Source organism: Trichechus manatus, unplaced genomic scaffold (assembly GCF_000243295.1).
Source record: "Trichechus manatus latirostris isolate Lorelei unplaced genomic scaffold, TriManLat1.0 scaffold00214, whole genome shotgun sequence".
Lineage (NCBI taxonomy): Eukaryota > Metazoa > Chordata > Mammalia > Sirenia > Trichechidae > Trichechus > Trichechus manatus.
In genome coordinates, this window is record NW_004444150.1 from 498,693 (window position 1) to 518,227 (window position 19,535).

A 19,535-nucleotide genomic window follows, 5' to 3' on the forward strand; every position below is an offset into this window, starting at 1 on the left:
GGCCGGGCTGTACCGCCCGGGCGAGGACGCCGTGTGGGTGCTGGACAGCGGCGGCGTGCGCGGGGCCACAGCCAACAGCTCGGCCGCGTGGCTCGTGCAGTTCTACTCCTCGTGGTGCGGCCACTGCATCGGCTACGCGCCCACCTGGCGGGCCCTGGCCGGGGACGTGCGAGGTGAGGCGCGAGACCCGGCCCTGGCGCGGCCGCCGGCTGGCCCTCAGCCGCCACCCTGGCTTCCCCGCGACAGAAGGGCGTTTGACCCCGCTCCTTCCCAGGCCCGTTTCTTTCCACAGCACCTTCTCTCCCGGCGCAGCCCACTTAGATCAGCCTGGCCCCTGCAGGGGAGGGAGCGACCTGCTCCCCATGCGTCCTCCAGGGAATCCGCCACCAAATCCTGAGAAATTGGGCTGTCGCAAGGCAAAGAGAAAGGAACCCTTCACTCCAGCCCTCACCCCACAGTTGAGAACAGGGTAGCCCACTTGTCCCCGAGTCTTTCATTGGACCCCAGGTCCTAATCCTAGCAGTCCTCGCCCTTTTAAGATGGAGACCCCTAGCTCTCAGGAAGTTCATTAACCGCCCAGGCCTCTTGCTTCTAGCCATTTCCTTACCAACACCACCTCCCCGCCCGTCAACAATTGCACTTCAGTGCGGAGGAGCCCCGTTCGCGCATCCCCATGCCAAGGGCAGACCTCTAGACACCCCTCTCCCTTTAAATCCCTTCATCCTGTCTCTGGGTTGCATAGCTGGCCGTTTGGTGGATACTCATAGTGAGTCCACAACTTAGATATCCAAATATCTTGGAGATTGCTCTATAGGAGGAAAAAAAATCTTTAACACAATTCATTGGGCGGTTTCTTCTTCACAGACACGCATTCACTAAGCCACCGGTAATTTTTCTCCACTTTATTGTAATTTACCACTTTTGTAATGCTGCACATTTTTAAAACAGTCACCAAGTCATTCGTCCGCTTTAAATGGCAGAGTTGGGGGGCGGGGCATTTGCAGCAGCCTTCCTGCTAGCTGGTGACGGCGGAAGTGTTATTTAAATTCTGAGGAGGGGCTCCTCTGGGGGGGTGGGAGGCTTGGCAGGGTTCTGGGGCAAGTGTTGCGCTTACCTCTACTTACGTATCTCAGTGGGTGAAAGAGTTTAAAATTGCTACCCTTCTTCCGGTACCTTTTTTTTTTTTAAAATATAAGTCTTATGTCTAACCCGGTTATATTTTTCTCATAACTAAACAAATGAAACAAACTTCCTGGATCTATATATGGCTTTTGTACTTAATTATAAACGATTATCTTTAAAACGAATTCTCATCATAGGGCCCTGAGGCAAACTTTTGAATCTAGTAGCTTTGTTTTCTTTGAGCGGATGTTTTTCAGAAGGCCGGCATGTTCTGCAGTGCTCAGAACTGAGATCAGAGGCCGTAAGAACCCAACTGAAATCTCCGTGGGTTTTGGGTTTGTTTTTTGGGAGCCTTTGCTTTTAGAAATTAGCAATTCAGTGATGCAGGGAAGCGTTCAGTTTCTGTAGAACACCAGACAATTCAGTGACATAGAGAAACGTTCAGTTCCTGTTTGTTCTGCCGTGCCAGGACCACAGCTGTGTAAATTAAAATGCAGGTACCTTGCCAAGATTTTTGTCACCTGTTTTTACATGTTGGCTTTCATTTTTTCAGTTTCAAATCTGAAAAAGAAGAACTGTAAATGAGTCAAATACCACAAATGCTTCCACGGCTGAACCAGCACGTAGGCAGCCTTCAAAATTGTCTCTGGAACTTCCCAGGAAGGTCACTTCTAACAAAATGCTGCCTAACAGGCGTGATTAAGTCCTAAACGAGGCAACCTTAGGAGGCTGCGTGTCCAGGTCAGGCAGGAGGAGCCGGGTGAAGTGAGATGGGGTGGAATGGGAAGGACAGTCACGTGCTGACAGGCCAGGGTCGGCCAAGGGAGCCTAGGCAGGGGTCCCAGAGAGCCACGCTGTGCTGGTACCGTGCTCAGCAGTCTCCCTGCCAGCAGGCTCTCCAGGGGTGCTGCCAGCACCCCCAGGAACACACTAGTTCCTTTGTGTGTGGTCAGCGTACCCCATGTTACCCCTTGTGAGCTGGGCTGTTCCACCAGTCCCCTTGGGCCCCTTGAAATCGAGCACAGCCCCCAGCCTCCCTGCCCGACACCCCCCAGTGTGAGTGGCGCCGATGCGTGAGTCGTCCCCACGCCGCTCTGCTCCCTGGCTGGAGACCGTGTGGGCTCGCAGTGCTCGCTGCATCTGGCCACTGCGTTCCCGCGGCACTGCCCACCCTGCTCCCCACTCTTCACTCGGGCTCAGGGGCACCTTGTTTCCTGAAAGCTTTGATGGAGCTTTCTGGAGCTCTTCTCTGACTTGACTTTTTCCCGGTTTTGAGATAAAGGTTTTTCTTTCTGAGAAGGTGGCTTAAACAAAAGGTCTGCTGTTGGGTGTAGCCACCTGTCACCCTTGTGTTTATGAGATATGGTTAGGCCTGTCACTTAAGGACTTTACAGAACAAAAACCTGCTGTGCTCCTGAAAAACCCTTCGGCCTGGAGCTGGGGTGGTTAGCTTGACTTGTGCACTGTTGCCTGTTTGTGTGACAGGTGGAACGCCTGCGTCTGCTGCGGCCCACCCTGTGAGGGTGCTTTGCTCTGTGGACCTCTGCTGCAGCTCTGGGGGGGACACTGAACAAAGGGGGTGCGTCCTGGAGGTGACAGGCAGGTGTCCCGGTCAGCTTCAGTGTGCCCTGTCTGTCTCAGGAGAGACGAGTTCTAGACAAAGCCCCGAGAGGTGGCTGTGAGCCTGCCCTGCTCCTGGGGTAGGTGTCCAGTGCTTCTGCTGGAGTGGCCTGGGAGGCACCACCACTGTGTCTCGGGACAGGTTAGGTGGGGGCAGAAGGGAGGGGCCGGGTCCGTGGGCGCTGACTGGGTGCCCTGGTTGCAGCTCCTTGCTCACTGCTGTGAGGTGTCCACTGTCCTCTCTGCACCCCACCATTTAGTGCTTCTGTTTGCTCCGGGGCTGCTTGTCTATGGAGCTGGCTTTGGGCTTCCTGGGGTGATTCTACTACTTGGCTTTCCCTGCGGGCCAGTTATTGGTTTTGGGGAGGAGGGTTTATGATGGCACGTGCCGGGCTGAGCGACAGGCCTGGGGCTGCCGGAGCAAGGGGCGTGAGATGGAAGGGGTGTGAGGTCAGCTAGTGGCCGCGTCCTCCCCTTACAGCCCAGAAGTTGCCTAACATGGCCCCTGCTTCTCGGACAGGTGGTGGTTTTGGTTCCCTGGGGCCAGGGCACTGGAAGAGATGGGTGCACAGTGCCAGCGGGGCCTGGGCATGGCCCCCAGGAGGCAGTGCTGTCTGAGACCCCAAATAGCACAGCGACGCACAGTGTGTGCTGGGCCGGTGCGCGTGGTGTTTTCCGTGACTTGCCGAGGGGGGCTTTGCAGACCATGTCTGGAGAGAAGGTTGTGCCCCGGAGAGCCCAGGCTGTCGGGGACGGGAGTGACTGCTACTCCGTAAGTCTTACGTGGCCGCACCGCGGGTGACTCTTGCCCGTTCTCTAAAGCCCGTTCTCTTCGTGTGCCTCAGAGTTGCGCTGCTTGGGCATTAAAGTGATGAGAGACTGTTCCCCTCCCTGGTCTGCCGGAATACTGAGGACCACACGCAGTGCTGGGTCCTGCCCCCAACCACTGGTGACACGTAGGCAAAGCGAGTGCCAGGCAGGCCTCCTCAGACGTGGGCTAATGCCTACCCAGTCTTGTGTGCCCCTAGCTTGCGGCTTGAGCTTGGAGCATACCTGGAAAGACCTTTACTCCGCTGAGACAGGCCAGCTGTGGGGCCGAGAGCGGTCTCTAGTGGCTGAGTTTGGGGCTGGCACCCGGGCCAGCGCCCTGACATCACCGGGAGGAAGCGGGATCGGACTCTGCTTTAACACACTTCCAGTCACATTCCTCTAACCCTCCGGAGGGTAATTAATTTTTCCTGTAACCGTCCCAGGACTAATTGACACTGGGCCATGGGCCAGGCTTTTACGGATGTTCTCTTTCGAACATTGCACACAGTGATGAAAGGTGGCGTCTTGTTAGGTCAAGTAATACACTCACTTGACAAGTACATTTCAAATGAGTCTTAGTCTACCGTATATAACCCAAAAACAAAACCCATTGCTGTCGAGTTGATTCTGACTCATAGTGACCCTATAGGACAGAGTAGAACTGTCCCATAGGGTTTCCAAAGAGCAGCTAATGAATTCGAACTGCTGACCTTTTGGTTAGCAGCTGCGCGCTTAGCCACTGTGTAACCAGGGCTCCCTACTGTATGTGGAAGCGTAATTATTTCACGCATATTTGTTAAGCCTGTAGAACCCGTGGTAGCATAGTGGTTAAGAGCTATGGCTGTGAACCAAAAGGTCAGCAGTTCGAATCCACAGGCGCTCCTTGGAAACTCTATGGGGCAGTTCTACTCTGTCATATAGGGGTCGCTATGAGTCGGAACCAACTCGACGGCAGCGGGTTTGGTTTTTGGGTTTTTTTAATAGTACCAGAAGTAGCCAAGCTCATGAGCACAGGTGGGGAACAGGCACGTGGCCCGCTGGAAGCCCCCAGCTGTCGTAGGAGGGCGAGCCTCTGCGCCACGCAGCCGGCGCTCCATGACCCCAGTGTGGAGCTGGGCTGGCCTGACATGGTGGCGGAAGCAGGCCGTCTGCCCTCAGCTTTATAGCGCGTCTCTGCTTTGAACGGTCGGGATCCAGACAGGTGGGAAAGGCAGGGGAGGGGAGGGTGCAGGCTGAATGAGGCGGAGACCCTGAAGCTAACCCTTTGAAACTCCTTGCATTTTATTTGACAGAGTAGACTGGCGTGTCTTTTGTGTTGCTGTGAATGCTGTCCATCTGCCAGGGACTTGCAGTTACTGCTGGCGCCTGTTCAGCTGCTGGCAGGCGGGCAGGCGGGCCGTGCAACTGAAATTCTCGGCGTCTGCTCCAGCCTCCCCACTCCACCAGGCCAGCGTTCCCTCAGGCAAACAAAGGCCCCCTGAAATGTCAGCGTCCCCCAGGATGGCTGGCCTGGGTTCGAGTGGGGTGGGTTTGTCCTGAGTGTGGCGTGGCAGATGACCTGTTGGTTCCCAAGGGTCTGCAGGCGGAGGCCAGTCACTGCCTCTGCGCACAGGCTGTGTGCATGCTGGGGAGAGCGGGGGCTGGTGTCTGCTCTCCGTCAGTGTGGCCGACATGCCTGAATCTGTACTGAGTGTGTTTTCTGCCCCAAGCACTGCGGTGGGCACGGAGAAGAGCTGTGAACCAAACAGGGAAGGCCCTGTACAGAGGGAGCCCACGCTTCAGACAGTGAACAGAAAAACTAGTCGAGTGCATTGGTCAGTTACCGATGAAGGTCCTAGAAAGTAAGCCGGATGCTTTGAGAGAAGCTGGACCAGCACAGGGCAGTCAAGGGAGGCCGTGGAGAGCAGCAGCTGAGACTCGGAGAACAAGGAGCTGCCGCTGTGAGCAACAAACGCACCAGGTGGAGGGGCAGCACGTGCAAACGTCCTGAGGCAGCAGGACTGCCAGCCTGAAGAGCTACAAAGGATCATCGTGGAGAAGGGGGCGTCTCCGGGGTCCACACCGACCCTGGACTAGTTGTCCTCTAGCAGCAGGGAGCCCAGACGGGAGCCGTAGCACCTGGCTTTTATGTACACGGTGCCTCTGGCTGCACTCTGGAGAGTTGAGGGCAGAAACCCAACCCGGAGGGGCAGTGGGGAAACACAAGAGAAGAGGGGGAGCAGCGTCATCACCATGTTATGAGGGGCTGACGGGACTTGCTGCTGAAGAAAAGAGAGGTCAGGACAGTGACACATATCTGTAAAGTGAGTTGGAATGTTGGGAAGTTGACCTTCACGTTTATGAAGGTTTCCCCAGGGAAGAGGAGAGAGGCCCCGCCTTCCCAGTCAGACTGCGTTTCTAGTTTGTGTAGATGCTTTTTGCCAAAATACACCACAGAAACGCTGTCGTGTCCCCCAGGGGCTCCGGTGAGCAGAGGGCAGGCGCGGTGGTGCCGTAGCAGCTCCGTCTCTGTCAGCTCCTGGTTCTCCTGGCGTTCTTCTCTGTGACCCGTGGGCATGTGGCAGCAGGTGGCCACGTGGCCTTCCACCGTCAGGTGGGGCACCGTGCCTGACTTTGCTGTCTTCTATAAGTTAAGGGCTCCGGCTCAGAAGGCACGTTAACGCACAGACCTTGTCCGGGAGAGCGTTGTGAGCTGGCTCTGACCTCTCTGAGCCTCAGCATTCTCGTCTGTGATACCTGCCTGTCTCACAAGCTAGCGTAGGACTCCCGCGAAAGTTTGGTAAACTGTAAATTCTCTTCATTTTTGGAAGCAGGGCTGGTAGCTTTTCTTACTGTTGTAACTATGACTAGGTGTAGGGGGTCAGGAAATGCCTCTCTTTAAGGAGGTAAGATTTGCATTGAAGTTGATGGGAAGAGTATCCCAGTACAGATCAGAGGAAAGTTCCACTGAAGGAGAATCAGCTGCAAAGGCCCTGGGGTAGGTAGGAGTGAGTGAGGGGGAGAGGAGAGGACTGGCCAGCCGAGCTGCCCGGCCAGCGTTGGGTACAACCTCCAGTAGCTCCCGAGGACGCACAGGGACTGACCTTGCTGTAGTGGCGTCCTCCACAGGCCCTGCCAACTCCAGGCTTAGGATTTTAAGAATTAAACACTCAGTCTTGATTTAAATGTTTACAATGAAAAAACAACAGGTGGGCGTCCCAGAACAACTAGCAGCTATTTAGGCCCCGGGGTTTGCTGCCCAGCTGGGAGAGTCAGCACAGGACAGGTTTGGCGGAGGTTTGAAAAGGCTGAGCACCCCGGTAATCTGGATTCCCGTTTGTACCGAGACCTGCTGGAGCATAAGCGTGAGGAGAGCGACGTTGTCGAAGCCGACCACTGAGAGTCATGCGTTTTTTGGCAGCACTACAGTGGGCGGAATGGGGGGGTGGGGACACAGGGACAAGGGGACCAACTAGGTCCCCATAGAGGCTGTCGGGGAGCTGCTGTTTTAGAACTGGTGACCCAAGGGGAAGTCCACACGTGTTCCGCCGGTCCCTCTGCTCTCTGCAGGATGCCCCAGCTCATGAATGAAGTGGGGGGTGAGACCCCTGCCCCCGTGAGTGAAGGTGAAGGCCGTTACCGACAGCTGACACCACAGGAGGGGCAGCCGCTACCTGTGAATAATCTCCCCAAGAGAACCGGACACAGTCTAGGGCTCTGTGCCAGCCTGCAGAAAACATGGGACAGAGGGGTGCAGTGAGCACCCGTGGGGAGCTGCAGGAAAGAGGACCCACGATCTTCAGCAAGCAGATTGCAAGGAAAGAAGCAATGAAGGGGGAAGCAATAGGCCGAAAGATCCAGCAGTCACAGTGAAGGGACTTCCTTGGATCCTGATTCAAACCAGCTAAATCCAAATGAGAAAATTAGGGAAACTGAAATCCTGGCCCGAGAGTTGACGATATTGAGCAGTATGCGTGCAAGTGTGTGTATGCATGGGGATGTGTATATGCACGAGTGTGAGTGTGTATATGCACATAAGTATGAATGTGTGCATGTGAGTATATGCACACAAGTGTGAGCGTGTACGTGCGGAAGTGTGAGTGTACACACACGAGTATGTATGTGCAGGAGCGTATGCATGTGAGTGTGTGTATCCACACGTGTGTACATATATACGTGAATGTACGTGTGGGAGTGTACACGTGTGAGCAGGGGCATAAGTGTGTATGTGTAGGTGTGAGTGTGTATGGGCATGAGTGTGCGTGTGACTGGGTGTGGTTTGGGATGGTTACGGTGGGAAAATGAGTCCCTATCTTTTAGAGATACACACTGATAGCTTTATGATGATGTGACCCGCTGTCTGAGATTTGCTTCTCGATGGTTTTGGGAGTGGGTGGGGGCATGGATGAAATACAATTGACTGTGAGCTGATAATTGTAACTGAGATGGGGGGCACGTGGGATGTGTTATATTATTAACTGTTTTATTTGTATGTTTGAGATCTTCCATATTAAAAACGTTAAAAACAAGGACAGCGGGAAGATATTTAACACCTTTCTCTTTATCTCCTCCCAGGAATGGCAGAAGTATTCAGGGGTTTGTGGGCAGTGTCTTGGGGGAGTATTAGAAGCTACTCGTACATACTTTTGCTAAGTAGTACCCTTGACCTGAGAACCGATCACCAGAGTCTGGCAGGCCTTGCATGAGTTGTCCTTGAGTGGGTGCGTGGGAATGTTCTGACGGAGACAGCCCTGAGAATGCCGCCTTGGTGTCCCCGACGGTGGGCTGGTTGCCGACAGCCGAGCCGTTAGCAGCGCTTCATCAATCGCTGTCAGCCTGTGAGTTTGATGAGGAGACTCTGGCACTGCAGGCCTCTGGAGGATTTGCAGGTTCAGCAGAAATCGGCCTGCTGTGTTGTCCTCAGTGAAAGGAGATGCACCCTCTGTGCTGGCTGGCGTTCCGTTCCTCGTTCCTGGCTTGGCGTAGAAACGTTGCACTGGTGGAGGGGCAAGGTGGTGGCACAAGGGCAGCCTGGTGGGTCGGTCTCCCCGCAGCGTGTGCCCGTGAGGACGTGTGCCTAGCAGGACCACCAGATGCCGGGGACCACGAGGGCGCCATGTGCACCCACCTGCTGTACTGAGGTTGCGCTCCTGCCTTTCAGACTGGGCTGCTGCCATCCGCGTGGCCGCTCTAGACTGCGCCGCGGAGAAGAACCACGATGTGTGCCGGGCCTACGACATCCGCCTCTACCCCACCTTCCGGGTGAGTGCTGCCGCCCCGGGGGCCTGTGCTGGCCACCTCTGACCAGGCACGCCTTTCCTCACGGGCGCCTCTCACAGGTTGAGTGCAGCTCACTTGGGGTCAGTCCTGAGCTGGGCATTTTGGGCTCACTTCTTAGACCTTCTTAGGAGTTTCTATTTGGGAAGGGTCACTTTTTATAGTTGTACTGTGGGGCCGTACACACACTTAGACACACGGACACAGATTCACACACACCACATATACACTCACTCGCACGCCACACACAAACCCACTTACACCACTCACATGTGCACGTGTGCACATACTCACATACACACACGCTCATACCCCCAAACCCATTTACACACACCACACACACATATGTGCTCACACAAAGACACGCACCACCTATACACTCACACTCATACACCACACACAAATCCATTTACACTACTCACACACACATACACACGGACAGGCACACACACACCACGTATACTCACACACACACTCACCGGCCCACGGACAGACACATACACACCACGTATACTCACACGCACACTCACCGGCCCACGGACAGGCACACACACACCACGTATACTCACACACACACTCACCGGCCCACGGACAGGCACACACACACCATGTATACTCACACACTCACAGGCCCACGGACAGACACACACCACGTATACTCACACGCACACTTACATGCCCGCGGACAGACACACACACACCCTGTATACTCACACACACACTTAACACGCCCGCGGACAGACACACACCCCCCCGTATACTCACACACACAGACCCATGGACACGCACACACCCCGTATACTCACACACTCACAGGCCCATTGAGTAACGTCAGCACCACAGCCTGTGGAGCCCATGGCCATCAGAACAGCCCAGGACTGCCGAGGACAGCACATGCGCTCTGAGCCCCCTTCTGTCCCCAGTGCTTAGAACGGGGCCTGTGGGTGCCCAGCTCATCTTTGATGAGGGGAGGGAAAGGAGGGGAGGGAGGAATTGGTGTAAAATTCTGTCACCCACTTGTAACACAGCTTGAGTTGTCATGGGTGGCTTATCTGTTGGCTTCTCTCCTTGACGTATGTCCCTGGGGGCAGGGATGCCTCTGCATTGTCCCCGTCTCTTCAGGGCTGGGACCAGTCAAGGCTTGTTGTTCGGAGGCTTGCCTGTGGGCCCGCTGCCCCGTGGCTGCACTGTCCTCATGTCTCCTGGGCCTTGAGTAAGTGCAGAACTACTGCTGGGGGCCTGGGCTCAGGCCCTCTGCCCAGGGCAGGCCCCACACGTGTGTCACGTGGACCCCTGGTCTCACCTGGGGGCTGTGATGCTGCATCCGGTGCAGACGGCCAGAGCTTGTTAGTGCCGAGGGAGTGGCCACCACAGCTGGGTGCTCGTCTACCAGGGGCCTCCTCACACCTGCCTCCTGGAAGGCCTCCTGAAGGGAGCAAGGGGGCGGGTTTGTGAACCCCACACGGGGCACAGTGTGAGTGCAGGGCTGCTCGCCTGCAGACGCGTCACGGTGACGTGACGCCCCCAGAGCACGCGCAGGCCTCTGAGAGGTTTCTCAGGCAGCTGCCCCGTCTCCCAGCCCTCCCACCTGAGAAGCCTGTGGTGTCCCGGCGGTTTCCCGTTTCCTGCTGACACCGTGACTAGGTTGCTCATTTTGACCATTATAGTGCTACCTGTAAACCTGTCACCCAGAGGGGACACCCAGAGGACCCCTCCCACGACTGTCCTTACGCGTTCCACGTTGCCCCGTCAGCGTGCCCCTGTTGACCTCACTTGGCGTTGAGCCTCACACACCAGAATCCTCCGGATGTGAACTCGTGGCCCTTTTTTTTTTTTTTAAATTACTGTGATACTGCTTTGATTCACCCCAACTTTGGGGGTTGCTGTGGTGCTCTGGTCTTGATGGCTGAGTAACACCCACCGTGGGACGACCCTCAGTCACTTCAGCCTGTCCTGCATGGCCAGGCGTTGGCCTCTTCCAGGTTTTTGCTCTTTTGAATAGCACTGCTGTGAACATTCTCACACCTGTCTCCTCTTGGGCGTGGACAGGTGTTCCTTCTGGGTGTAGACCTGGGAGTGAAGGTTCTGGGTCGAGAACACACGGATGTGGAGGAGCTTCCTGTCTGCACCCCATCTGCACGCCCTGCCCCCCCGCCCTGTGCGGTTCCCCCTGCCCCGCACACCTCTCCCACCTGGGCCCAGGGCACTGTCAGGTGGGGCCCTCCGAGGTCTGACTGCGTGTTTTCAGATCGTCTGTGTCTGCGTTTAACCCGTGAGACGGTTGCTCGTACCGCTGACCCGTTTTCCTCTTGGGTTGGGTATACTTTCCTCCCTGGTTCTAGGACTTCTTCCTGTGTCCCTGATGCCAGTCTCTTTTCAGTGATGAGAACTGAGAATGTTGTCACCCGCCTCTTTGTGGTCTTTAATGTGTCTCTTGATGAACACAGTTGTTAGCTTCAAAATAAAACCCTTTTTCTCTGCTTGAAGACACGCGGCGGTGTTTCCGCCTTCCCTATAAATCTCTCGTCTTGTTATCGCTCAGCATCAGAATACGTATTTAATGTCGGGAGTCAGGGAGAGGGTCGTCTCTTACGATCCTAGCACACCACTGAATTGTCCTATTTCCAGCCCTATTGGGTCAGAAAATGTAAATAATGGGATTCTGGTCGTCCTCACCGTCGCTCATAAATCTGGAGGAAGCACAGACACCCACAGACGCGCTCGGAAGCGTGCAGTTAGCTCTCAGTTAACGTCGACTTGGGAGGAAAGGCCTGAAGCCCTCTAAGATGGTGGCCGTTTTTGTTGCTTAAATATTACACAGAGACACAGACACCGAGCAGGCCTGTTTCTTAACTGGTGTTTTTCCTCTTAGTATTTTAAGGCATTTACAAAGGAGTTTACAATTGGAGAAGATTTTAAAGGTAAGGACGTAAGCGTCATTTTTTAATCTATTAGCCTCACCTCCCAAACCCAGGAAAACTAAAGTGGTTTCGGGGGACGTAAGAGTCAGGGGCGCAGTATCTTGCCCCCGACCCCCAGCCTCAGCGTCTGCTTCAGTGCTGTCCTGCCTGCCTTTCCTTGGAGAAGCAAACGTGGGTACACAGCTGGTGGGGTGCGGCGAGCCCGCCTGCTCAAGATTCGGCCAGGGCCTGGCCCGCCCTCTCGTGCCCATCCCGTCCCGGGGAGCGCTTCCTTGCAGGGAGCGGTGGCGCGGCTTCCCTCTCTCAGCTTCCTGTGTGGCCTCAGCCATGTGTGCTTGGGGCTGGCTTTCACTCGCTCACTGCTGCCCAGTCCCCGGGTGCATCCCCACTGTCTGGTGGTGGGTGGGCGTCTGGGCAGTGGGTGCCGCCGCCCCTCCAGGCCCTGGGGTGCGGGGCCAGGTCACGGCAGCTGCCCAGTGCAGGCTGACAGGTCACAGGTGTCTTTCTGTCCGGCAGGAGCTAACCGAGAGCTGCCGACAGTGAGACAAAGCATGATCGACTTCCTGCAGAATCACACGGAGGGAGGCCGGCCCCCTGCCTGCCCTGCTCTGGAGCCTATTCTGTGAGTACCCCGCCACGAGCGGCACCACACGCTGAGGTCATTCCTTAAAACGTAGGCTTGCATTGAGCAGTATGGGCGCTGGTGCCTGGTGGCCGGCCCACTGCTCCTGAAAGCACTAAAAGCCTCTTTTTTTCTCTTAAAAGGCCCAGTGACATTCTGTCTCTGTTTGACAACCGTGGTGGCCATTACGTGGCTGTTATATTTGAAAGCAACAGCTCCTACGTTGGACGAGAGGTACTGTGCGCCTGTGGCTTCTCGTTCTTACTGTGTGACGCCCGTCAGTGGTGTGGGCCTGAGGTTAGAGCCACGCGTGTTAACAGTTATTTCAGCAAAACTTGCTGTGTCTGTATATCTGCCTCTCATTACTCGTAGAGGGTGTAGTTTGCGTCACTCAGCTAATGCGCTGACGGACGGACAGAGTGAGTATAAAAGGTTGTGCCGGAGAGGGAACCACATGATAGGAGTCAGGCCGGTCCGGTCTAATCCTGAGCTTGAAGCTGAGAGAGGATTTTAGAGAAGAGCCGTTTCAAGACATGCAGAGCCCCTCGAGGTCACGGTGGGCTCAAACTGCATCTTTGTCAAGGGTCTCTTTGCCGTAATCTGAGGTCTTAAAATGTTTGACAAATCCACGACTCTTTAGAAGCTTGTTCTGTGACTCGGGTCTGGTGTCTTTCCTGCCCCATTTACAGGACTTAGGCCTTCACCTGGCCAAGTCTAAACGGCACCCAGACCCCTGACGCCCGCGGTCTCCTTGGGAACCGGAAGACTCTCTCACACCTCCGCGCATTCAGCTGTGACCCAGCTGGGGGCACTCTTCCTCCCCCGGGAGGTGGGTCGGGTCCTTGTTGGAACTTTTAGGATGGCGTCTGGAAGGAGGCTGCAGGCAGTGGGATTTTATTCACTTCAGTGGGGGGCAGTTCGGTTCAGTCAGTGCTCCTGGCTATGCCTCTCGGCACCTTGGCACCACCCCCTCGTCCAGTGGCAACGCCCTGCTGCCTTCTCGGTGGTTGGCCAGGATCCTCGGGGTCCGGGGGGCTGCAGCCGTGGCGGCACGTGCTCTCCCTCACTCCTCACTGGCCACCGCCCTCTCCTCACGTGGCACAAGGGCTGGGGGCAGCGCCCGCTCTCCTCAGGGGGCCAGTCACAGGCTGTTTTCATGCTGCCCCTCCCCCCGTCACAAGTTCAGGGTCAGCCAGGCTCTGTCCCCGGGAGAGGGGGTGTCTGGTGAGGGCTGGAGCAGATGCATGGCCAGCGGTGGCCCAAAAGAGTGAGGTGGACACTTGGCCTGTGCGCTCAGCTCCAGGGGCACAGCAGGCACACCCCACCCCACTTAGCAGATGCCACGTGTTAGAAAGTGGCCAGTCTTGATGATGGCCAAGAGGGGCCCAGAGAAACACCACCCCCAGTGGTCTGGCTGCTGTGATCCCCCCGCCCGCTATGGGCCACCCACTGAGGTCCCCTTGCCACCTGCTGAGGTCTCCCCGCCACCCGCTGAGGTCTCCCCCCCGCTGTGGTCCCCCCACCCGCTGTGGGCCACCCACTGAGGTCCCCTTGCCACCCTCCGTGGTCCCCTCACCACCTGCTGAGGTCTCCCCGCCACCCCCTGAGGTCCCCCTCCCGCTGTGGTCCCCCCGCCCACTGAGGTCCCCCCCCACCGTGGTCCCCCCACCCGCCGTGGTCCCCCCGCTGAGGTCCCCCCGGCCGCTCTGGAGGCAGCTGCCCCAGGGAAAGCAGGAGTCGCCCTGACCGGCGTGGAGCTGCTGCATGTCTAACGTCAGTCTCGTGGAGGACGTGCCGGCCCGCGACGGTTTCCTTGGTCACTCTGTGAAATTGCTAAATGAGGTCATGGTTTTTGCCTGTAGGCGTGTGTCCCTTAGTTGTCTTAAATACAGAAGAAATTGAAGTGTAGATTGTGGTCTGCCTTGTAGAGGAGGGAGCCCTGGTGGCGCAGTGGTTAAGCGTTCAGCTGGTAACCGGAGGCTGGTGGTGTGAACCCACCTGGCGATCTGCTTCCACGAAGATTATAGCCTAGGAAACCCTCCGGGGCAGGTCTGCTCTGTCACGTGGGGTCGCTGTGAGTCGGAATCGAACCTGTAGCACCTGACACCACCTTGTAGAGGGGTAACCGTAGCTGCGTTCTGGATGATGCTGTTTCCAGTGTCTGTGAGCATCACGCCCTGATGGTTGAACTGTGTTCCTCGATGTTGTCCGCGGGAAGGAAGCCCCTTTTCCTGTCCTGTGGTGTGAGGCAACTACGCGGCGCCCTCCGCAGAGCCACTTTCTTGTTGACGATTTAGTTCCTTTCTGTCCGGGGCCGCGTGCAGGTACTGTGTCCCGTCCCTGTGGCTTTTCCAGGAACCTAGACTGCCGTCTGCAGCGGTGCTAACAGTGCTTCTCCTCCCCAGGTGATTTTGGACTTGGTCCCCTATGAGAACATGGTGGTGAAGAGAACACTGGACTCGGATCGAGCGTTTCTTGAGAAACTTGGCGTGACTTCAGTTCCTGCGTGCTACCTGATTTATCCAAACAGGACACGTGGCTTCGTTAACATGTAAGTAGTCGTTTGGTCTACGGAGTGTTTGGAACATTTGGCGGGGTCCCGGCACTCGTCCGTGTGTGGGAACTTCTCGGACAGAGACTCCCGTGGACAGGGAGAGTCTGACGGGCAGCGTCTGAGGGAGCCCTGGTCCTCCCCTCCCCCAGGCTTGTCGGTTTAACCGCGTCTTCCGGCGCTTGGGTGCCTGTCATCTGTGCTGTGTTTCACTGGGTTTCTCGACAAACCCCACCCAGCAGATCTCCTGAGCCAGGAGCTGTGGGGGCCCGTGTCTGACCTATCAGGCAGCACGCTGGCCCGTGAACAGAAGTGGTTGGGACGGGCTCTACTCAGCCTCCACGGCCCTCCCTCCTTGCTGAGTCTGCCAGAAACCCTGCCTGTGCCCCAAGACGAGATCAGCTCAGAAGTCAGCAGTGCCAGTGAACTTGGACAAAGAGTCGGAAACGAGAGTGTAAAGCGATGTTTGTGGTGCGCACACTGGTCCACGCCTCCTTGCGTGGTGGAGGCGAGCCCTCCCGCCACCCGCCCGGCCTGGCCGACCCCCAACTCCACGGGCAAGCCCCCATCCCTAGCGGCCTTTGCGCGTGTCCCCCTCGTCTCGGTTTACCCAGTGGTCTCAGCTGAGTCCCCATATCCCACACAGTGGTGATAAGACAGCACACATTTCTGGGCCCCTGGAGCTGGTGTCTCCATCTCGAATGTCTCACGGTGGAGATGAGGGGTCTGCCCAAGCCGCCCAAGCCCCCCGTGCCCCGCTCTGCAGGTGCATCTCTGTTCTCAAGGCAGGCGGGCTCGGCCGCAGGCGAGGTCCCTGGAGGCGGGCTTGTTTGTCTCTCTGCGGTCCAGCTCGGCAGGATTTGCCTGAACCCTGGCTGGTGGCCAGGCCAGCAGTCCTACAGCATGACGCTCACCCTGACAGGCCTTCCTCAGACGGACAGATGCCACGTAGCATCGAGAAAAGCGCTTGCTTAGTAATCACAGCATCACGTCCGTGACTTCACTCGTTAACAAAGTAATGTTCCTGTTTCTCTCGGTGACGCTGCCGTAGTCTCTCTTTGGAAGTTAAACCCAGCTGTGAATGAGTGACCGGAGCTCCCCTGGAAGGGCTCGGGGGTAGGGGTCACCGCCCTCAGAGGCAGCTCTGCCCTGTCCAGCCTTTGCCAAGGCTCTTGGGCCTGTTGAAAATCACAGTTTCAAGAGGGCTGACGGCGACAGATGGAGCCCTGGTGGCGCAGTGGTTAAGACATCAGGCTACTAACCAAAAGGTCGGCAGCTCGACTCCACCAGCCGCCCCTTAGAAACCCTATGGAGCAGTTCTCCTCTGTCCTGAAGGGTCGCTGTGTGTCGGCATGGACGTGACGGCAGCGGGTTTGGTTTTTTTTGGATGGTGACAGATACTCCAGCCAGTGCTGTCAAAGACCTTAAGTCCCCAGTGAACAGAAATGAACCCCAGTACTTACTACAGCTGTCACACCAGGATGACTGGTGGGTTTGTCTGAGCTTCTCAGGTAGAGGGGGGCTCCCTGAGGTAGGGCCACGCCTGTCATGTCCAGCGCCCTGCCCACAATACCACCCTAAGGGCCTAGGCAGGAGCGGGCAGAAAGCCAGTCATGGCCCTACATGATTGGGAGGGGTGTCTCCTAACTAACAGACGCCACCCGGCGGGGTCTTGGCAGGGGACTCAGGGGCCCCACCTGGCTCCAGGTGGCAGCTCTGCCCTCTCCTCCCCCGTAGTGGGAAGCCTCTCCGGTCGTTTTTCTCTGCTTACTTGAAGTCACTGCCGGGCGTGAGGAAAAAAATACTCTTGTCACCTGAGAAGCCAAGCAGAGAAGAGAATGTCGGAACCACGGTCTGGAGGGAATTTGATAAGCAAGTATTCCTTTGACCTCACAGGGAGCGGCTGCCTGTCTCGGGGGGCAGTCCCTGAGGTTCTGCGCCACCCAGGAACTCTCGGGCACTGCCTGGGGGCGTGGAGCCTGGGGAGCAGGGGAGGAAGGGGGCGTTCATGTAGAGAGGAGCTGGCGTTAATGACCCTGGTCTGCAATCCCAGGGCCCGGCTGTACACCGCGGACCTCGAGTCTGCGCTGCACTACCTCCTCCGGGTGGAGCTGGCTGCCCACAGGTCGCTGGCGGGGGCGGAGCTGAAGACCCTCAAGGACTTCATCACACTTGTTGCCAAGGTGCAGTGTGTTTCCCACGGCGGTGGTGTCGGCTGGGCTGCGCCGTCTCCCGCCTCGGCGGTGTGGGCCCATGTGCATGGGGGAGGAAGAGGAGAAGTGATAGCAACTCGAGGGCCTGGGCTTCTGTCAGGATGGCCTCGCGGGGTTCTGAGATGAGGAGGGAGATGCCAGGGGAGTGGGCAGGGGCCTGTTCGTATAGAGGGGCAGCCAGCTCTATGGGACAGAGTCCAGGGCAGGGGCCTGTTCATACAGAGGGACAGCCAGCTCTATGGGACAGAGTCCAGGGCAGGGGCCTGTTCATACAGAGGGACAGCCAGCTCTATGGGACAGAGTCCTGGGCAGGGGCCTGTTCATACAGAGGGACAGCCAGCTCTATGGACAGAGTCCAGGGCAGGGGCCTGTTCATACAGAGGGACAGCCAGCTCTATGGGCCAGGGTCCAGGGCAGGGTCCCAGGAGGACTCACCACCAGAGTTGTTGTTTGAAGCCATGTGGCTGATGAGGTCACCCAGGGCGGGAAGGGGGATACCACCCCCTAAGGAGCCCTGGGCCCAGCCGTGCCCCTAGGTCAGGCTGAAGAGGTGTGGCCAGGGAGGTGGGGCACCAGCTGGAGCAAGGAAGACCTCCCCAGGAGCAGGCAGTGACCTGCAAGACGCAGAGGAGGCCGGAGACCCCACCACGGGCTGTAGCAGCGCAGGGCTCTGGACATCCAGCAGGGCCCGTGGGGTGGGTGAGGCAGCGTCCTGAGGGCCTTGTCGAGCAGATTGTTGAGTGTGGAGGCAGACGCCCCAGAGAGGAGGGGAAGGTTCTGGAGACAGTTGAGATGGAAGAGCAGGACGTTTTGGGGCTGGAGGTCCAGAGAGGGTGACGGTGGCGGTCAGGGTGAGGTCACAGATGCGTGTAATGAGGGCGCGGCTCCTCAGGGCGGGAGACCGTTCCTCCACCGTCCATCGCACCTGGAGCAAGTGAAGTAGCTTGTGCACTCGCCAGGTTGGGGGGGAGGTTGTCCTAGTGGCCTTCCCACCAGGAGGAGCTGGGCAGAGCAGCGGGAGGCAGGGGGCCGCCCCACCATCCTGGGGCAGACCTAGCCCAGCAGCCCCCAGGCTCACCCTCGCCTGTCAGTGCCAGTGGGGTCGGGGCGCCACCCTCAGTGTTCCTGCTGCCGCCACAGGAGGGGCCGCACTTCTGGTGACCCCGACCATAGCAGTGGGACCAAAACCAGGTGTGTAGCCACGTAGTGTGATTTCAGAACAAAGGAAGTTAAATCTGTGTTTAAAGGAATGACACGCGTGTGATACGTCCTCCATGAATAACGTGTGGAAACTGCAGACAGTCCCCCTGTCATTCAGAGTTCAGAAATCACAGCTGCTCTCTTTTCCCTCAAGAAAGTGCCCGCGGCTCTGCCCCCGAAGCCCCGCCCCCGACGCTGCTCTGCTCCCCCCTCCCCTTGCAGCCCGGCCGGCCGAGGCGCTGGCTCCCGGCCAGCTCTGTGTCACCTGAGTTGTGCCCGCGTTGCCGTCAGCAGGCGGGGGCGCTCTTGCCTCCGTGACGGGGTCCCCTCTCCTGTCCGCCTCTCACTCTTCGTTTGTGTGAGGGAGACGTCCCACTTGGGGCTGGCACCTGGTGTGGGAGCCCCTTAAGTCAGGGTGATGACAGATGACTCTCACCATCCTTTTCCTGCAGGCAACTTAAATATCTGAAAAATTAAATGCCGATAAATTGGTAACGGTGCTTTGTAGCCTCTGTAGGAAAGAAGAGAAAATGACAGAGTTGAGAACGTGCTGTTTGTTTTAGAATCATGGTTGGAAGATCTTAGGTCAGGTGTCAGGAGTTCCTGGGCCGTTTAATGAGGCCATCTCTGGCGGCCCGAGGAGGACAGAGGGTGCCCCTGCCTGTTTTTCCCGTGGCCTTCTCCAGGCTGTTGGAAGGTCTGCCAGCTGCAGCCCCTCCTGACGTAGGTATCAGCGCTTGGTCAGCACAGACTGCTGCTGACCTTTTTGCCTAGAAGCCTACGTGGTCCTGTGTGTCCTTGCCGAACAGCTGTCTAGTCCAGGGCACCCAGGAAGGAAGTCACAGCACCTGGGAGCACAGATGGAGAGCAGGCAGGGTTAGCATGTCGTCATGGATGCAGCGTGCGTATGCAGGCGGCAGTTTCTGGAAGGGCCCCAGAGCACTTGACAACTCCATAGATGAGTCACGCATTGAGGTCTGTTGTCTGTCACTGTGACGTGGCTACTTAGCGTGAGGAGGGACGGCTGCTGGAGTCGTGCTGGGCGGGCAGGCGAGACACAGACAGGTGGAGGAGCTGGGCACAACATGGGCGGCCCAGGAGGACGGGTGGAGGAGCTGGGCACAACATGGGCGGCCCAGGAGGACGGGTGGAGGAGCTGGGCACAGCACAGACTGCCCAGGAGGACGGGTGGAGGAGCTGGGCACGGCATGGGCGGCCCA

The 19,535-nt window shown here is 57.3% G+C and overlaps 1 protein-coding gene across 1 annotated transcript in view; it reads left to right on the plus strand.

Annotated features, from left to right (window-relative positions):
- Positions 1 to 4: 4 nt before the first annotated feature.
- Positions 5 to 19,535, plus strand: part of QSOX2 (quiescin sulfhydryl oxidase 2) — a gene marked incomplete at its 5' end in the record, with an annotated part of 32,543 nt that continues 13,012 nt past the window's right edge. Inside the window, 8 exons of the mRNA XM_004388693.2 lie at positions 5 to 173; positions 8,693 to 8,793; positions 11,681 to 11,729; positions 12,246 to 12,351; positions 12,495 to 12,585; positions 14,757 to 14,902; positions 16,640 to 16,774; positions 16,956 to 17,085. Coding sequence (XP_004388750.1) covers positions 5 to 173; positions 8,693 to 8,793; positions 11,681 to 11,729; positions 12,246 to 12,351; positions 12,495 to 12,585; positions 14,757 to 14,902; positions 16,640 to 16,774; positions 16,956 to 17,085 — 927 coding nt within the window. The remainder of the gene's footprint in view (positions 174 to 8,692; positions 8,794 to 11,680; positions 11,730 to 12,245; positions 12,352 to 12,494; positions 12,586 to 14,756; positions 14,903 to 16,639; positions 16,775 to 16,955; positions 17,086 to 19,535) is intronic.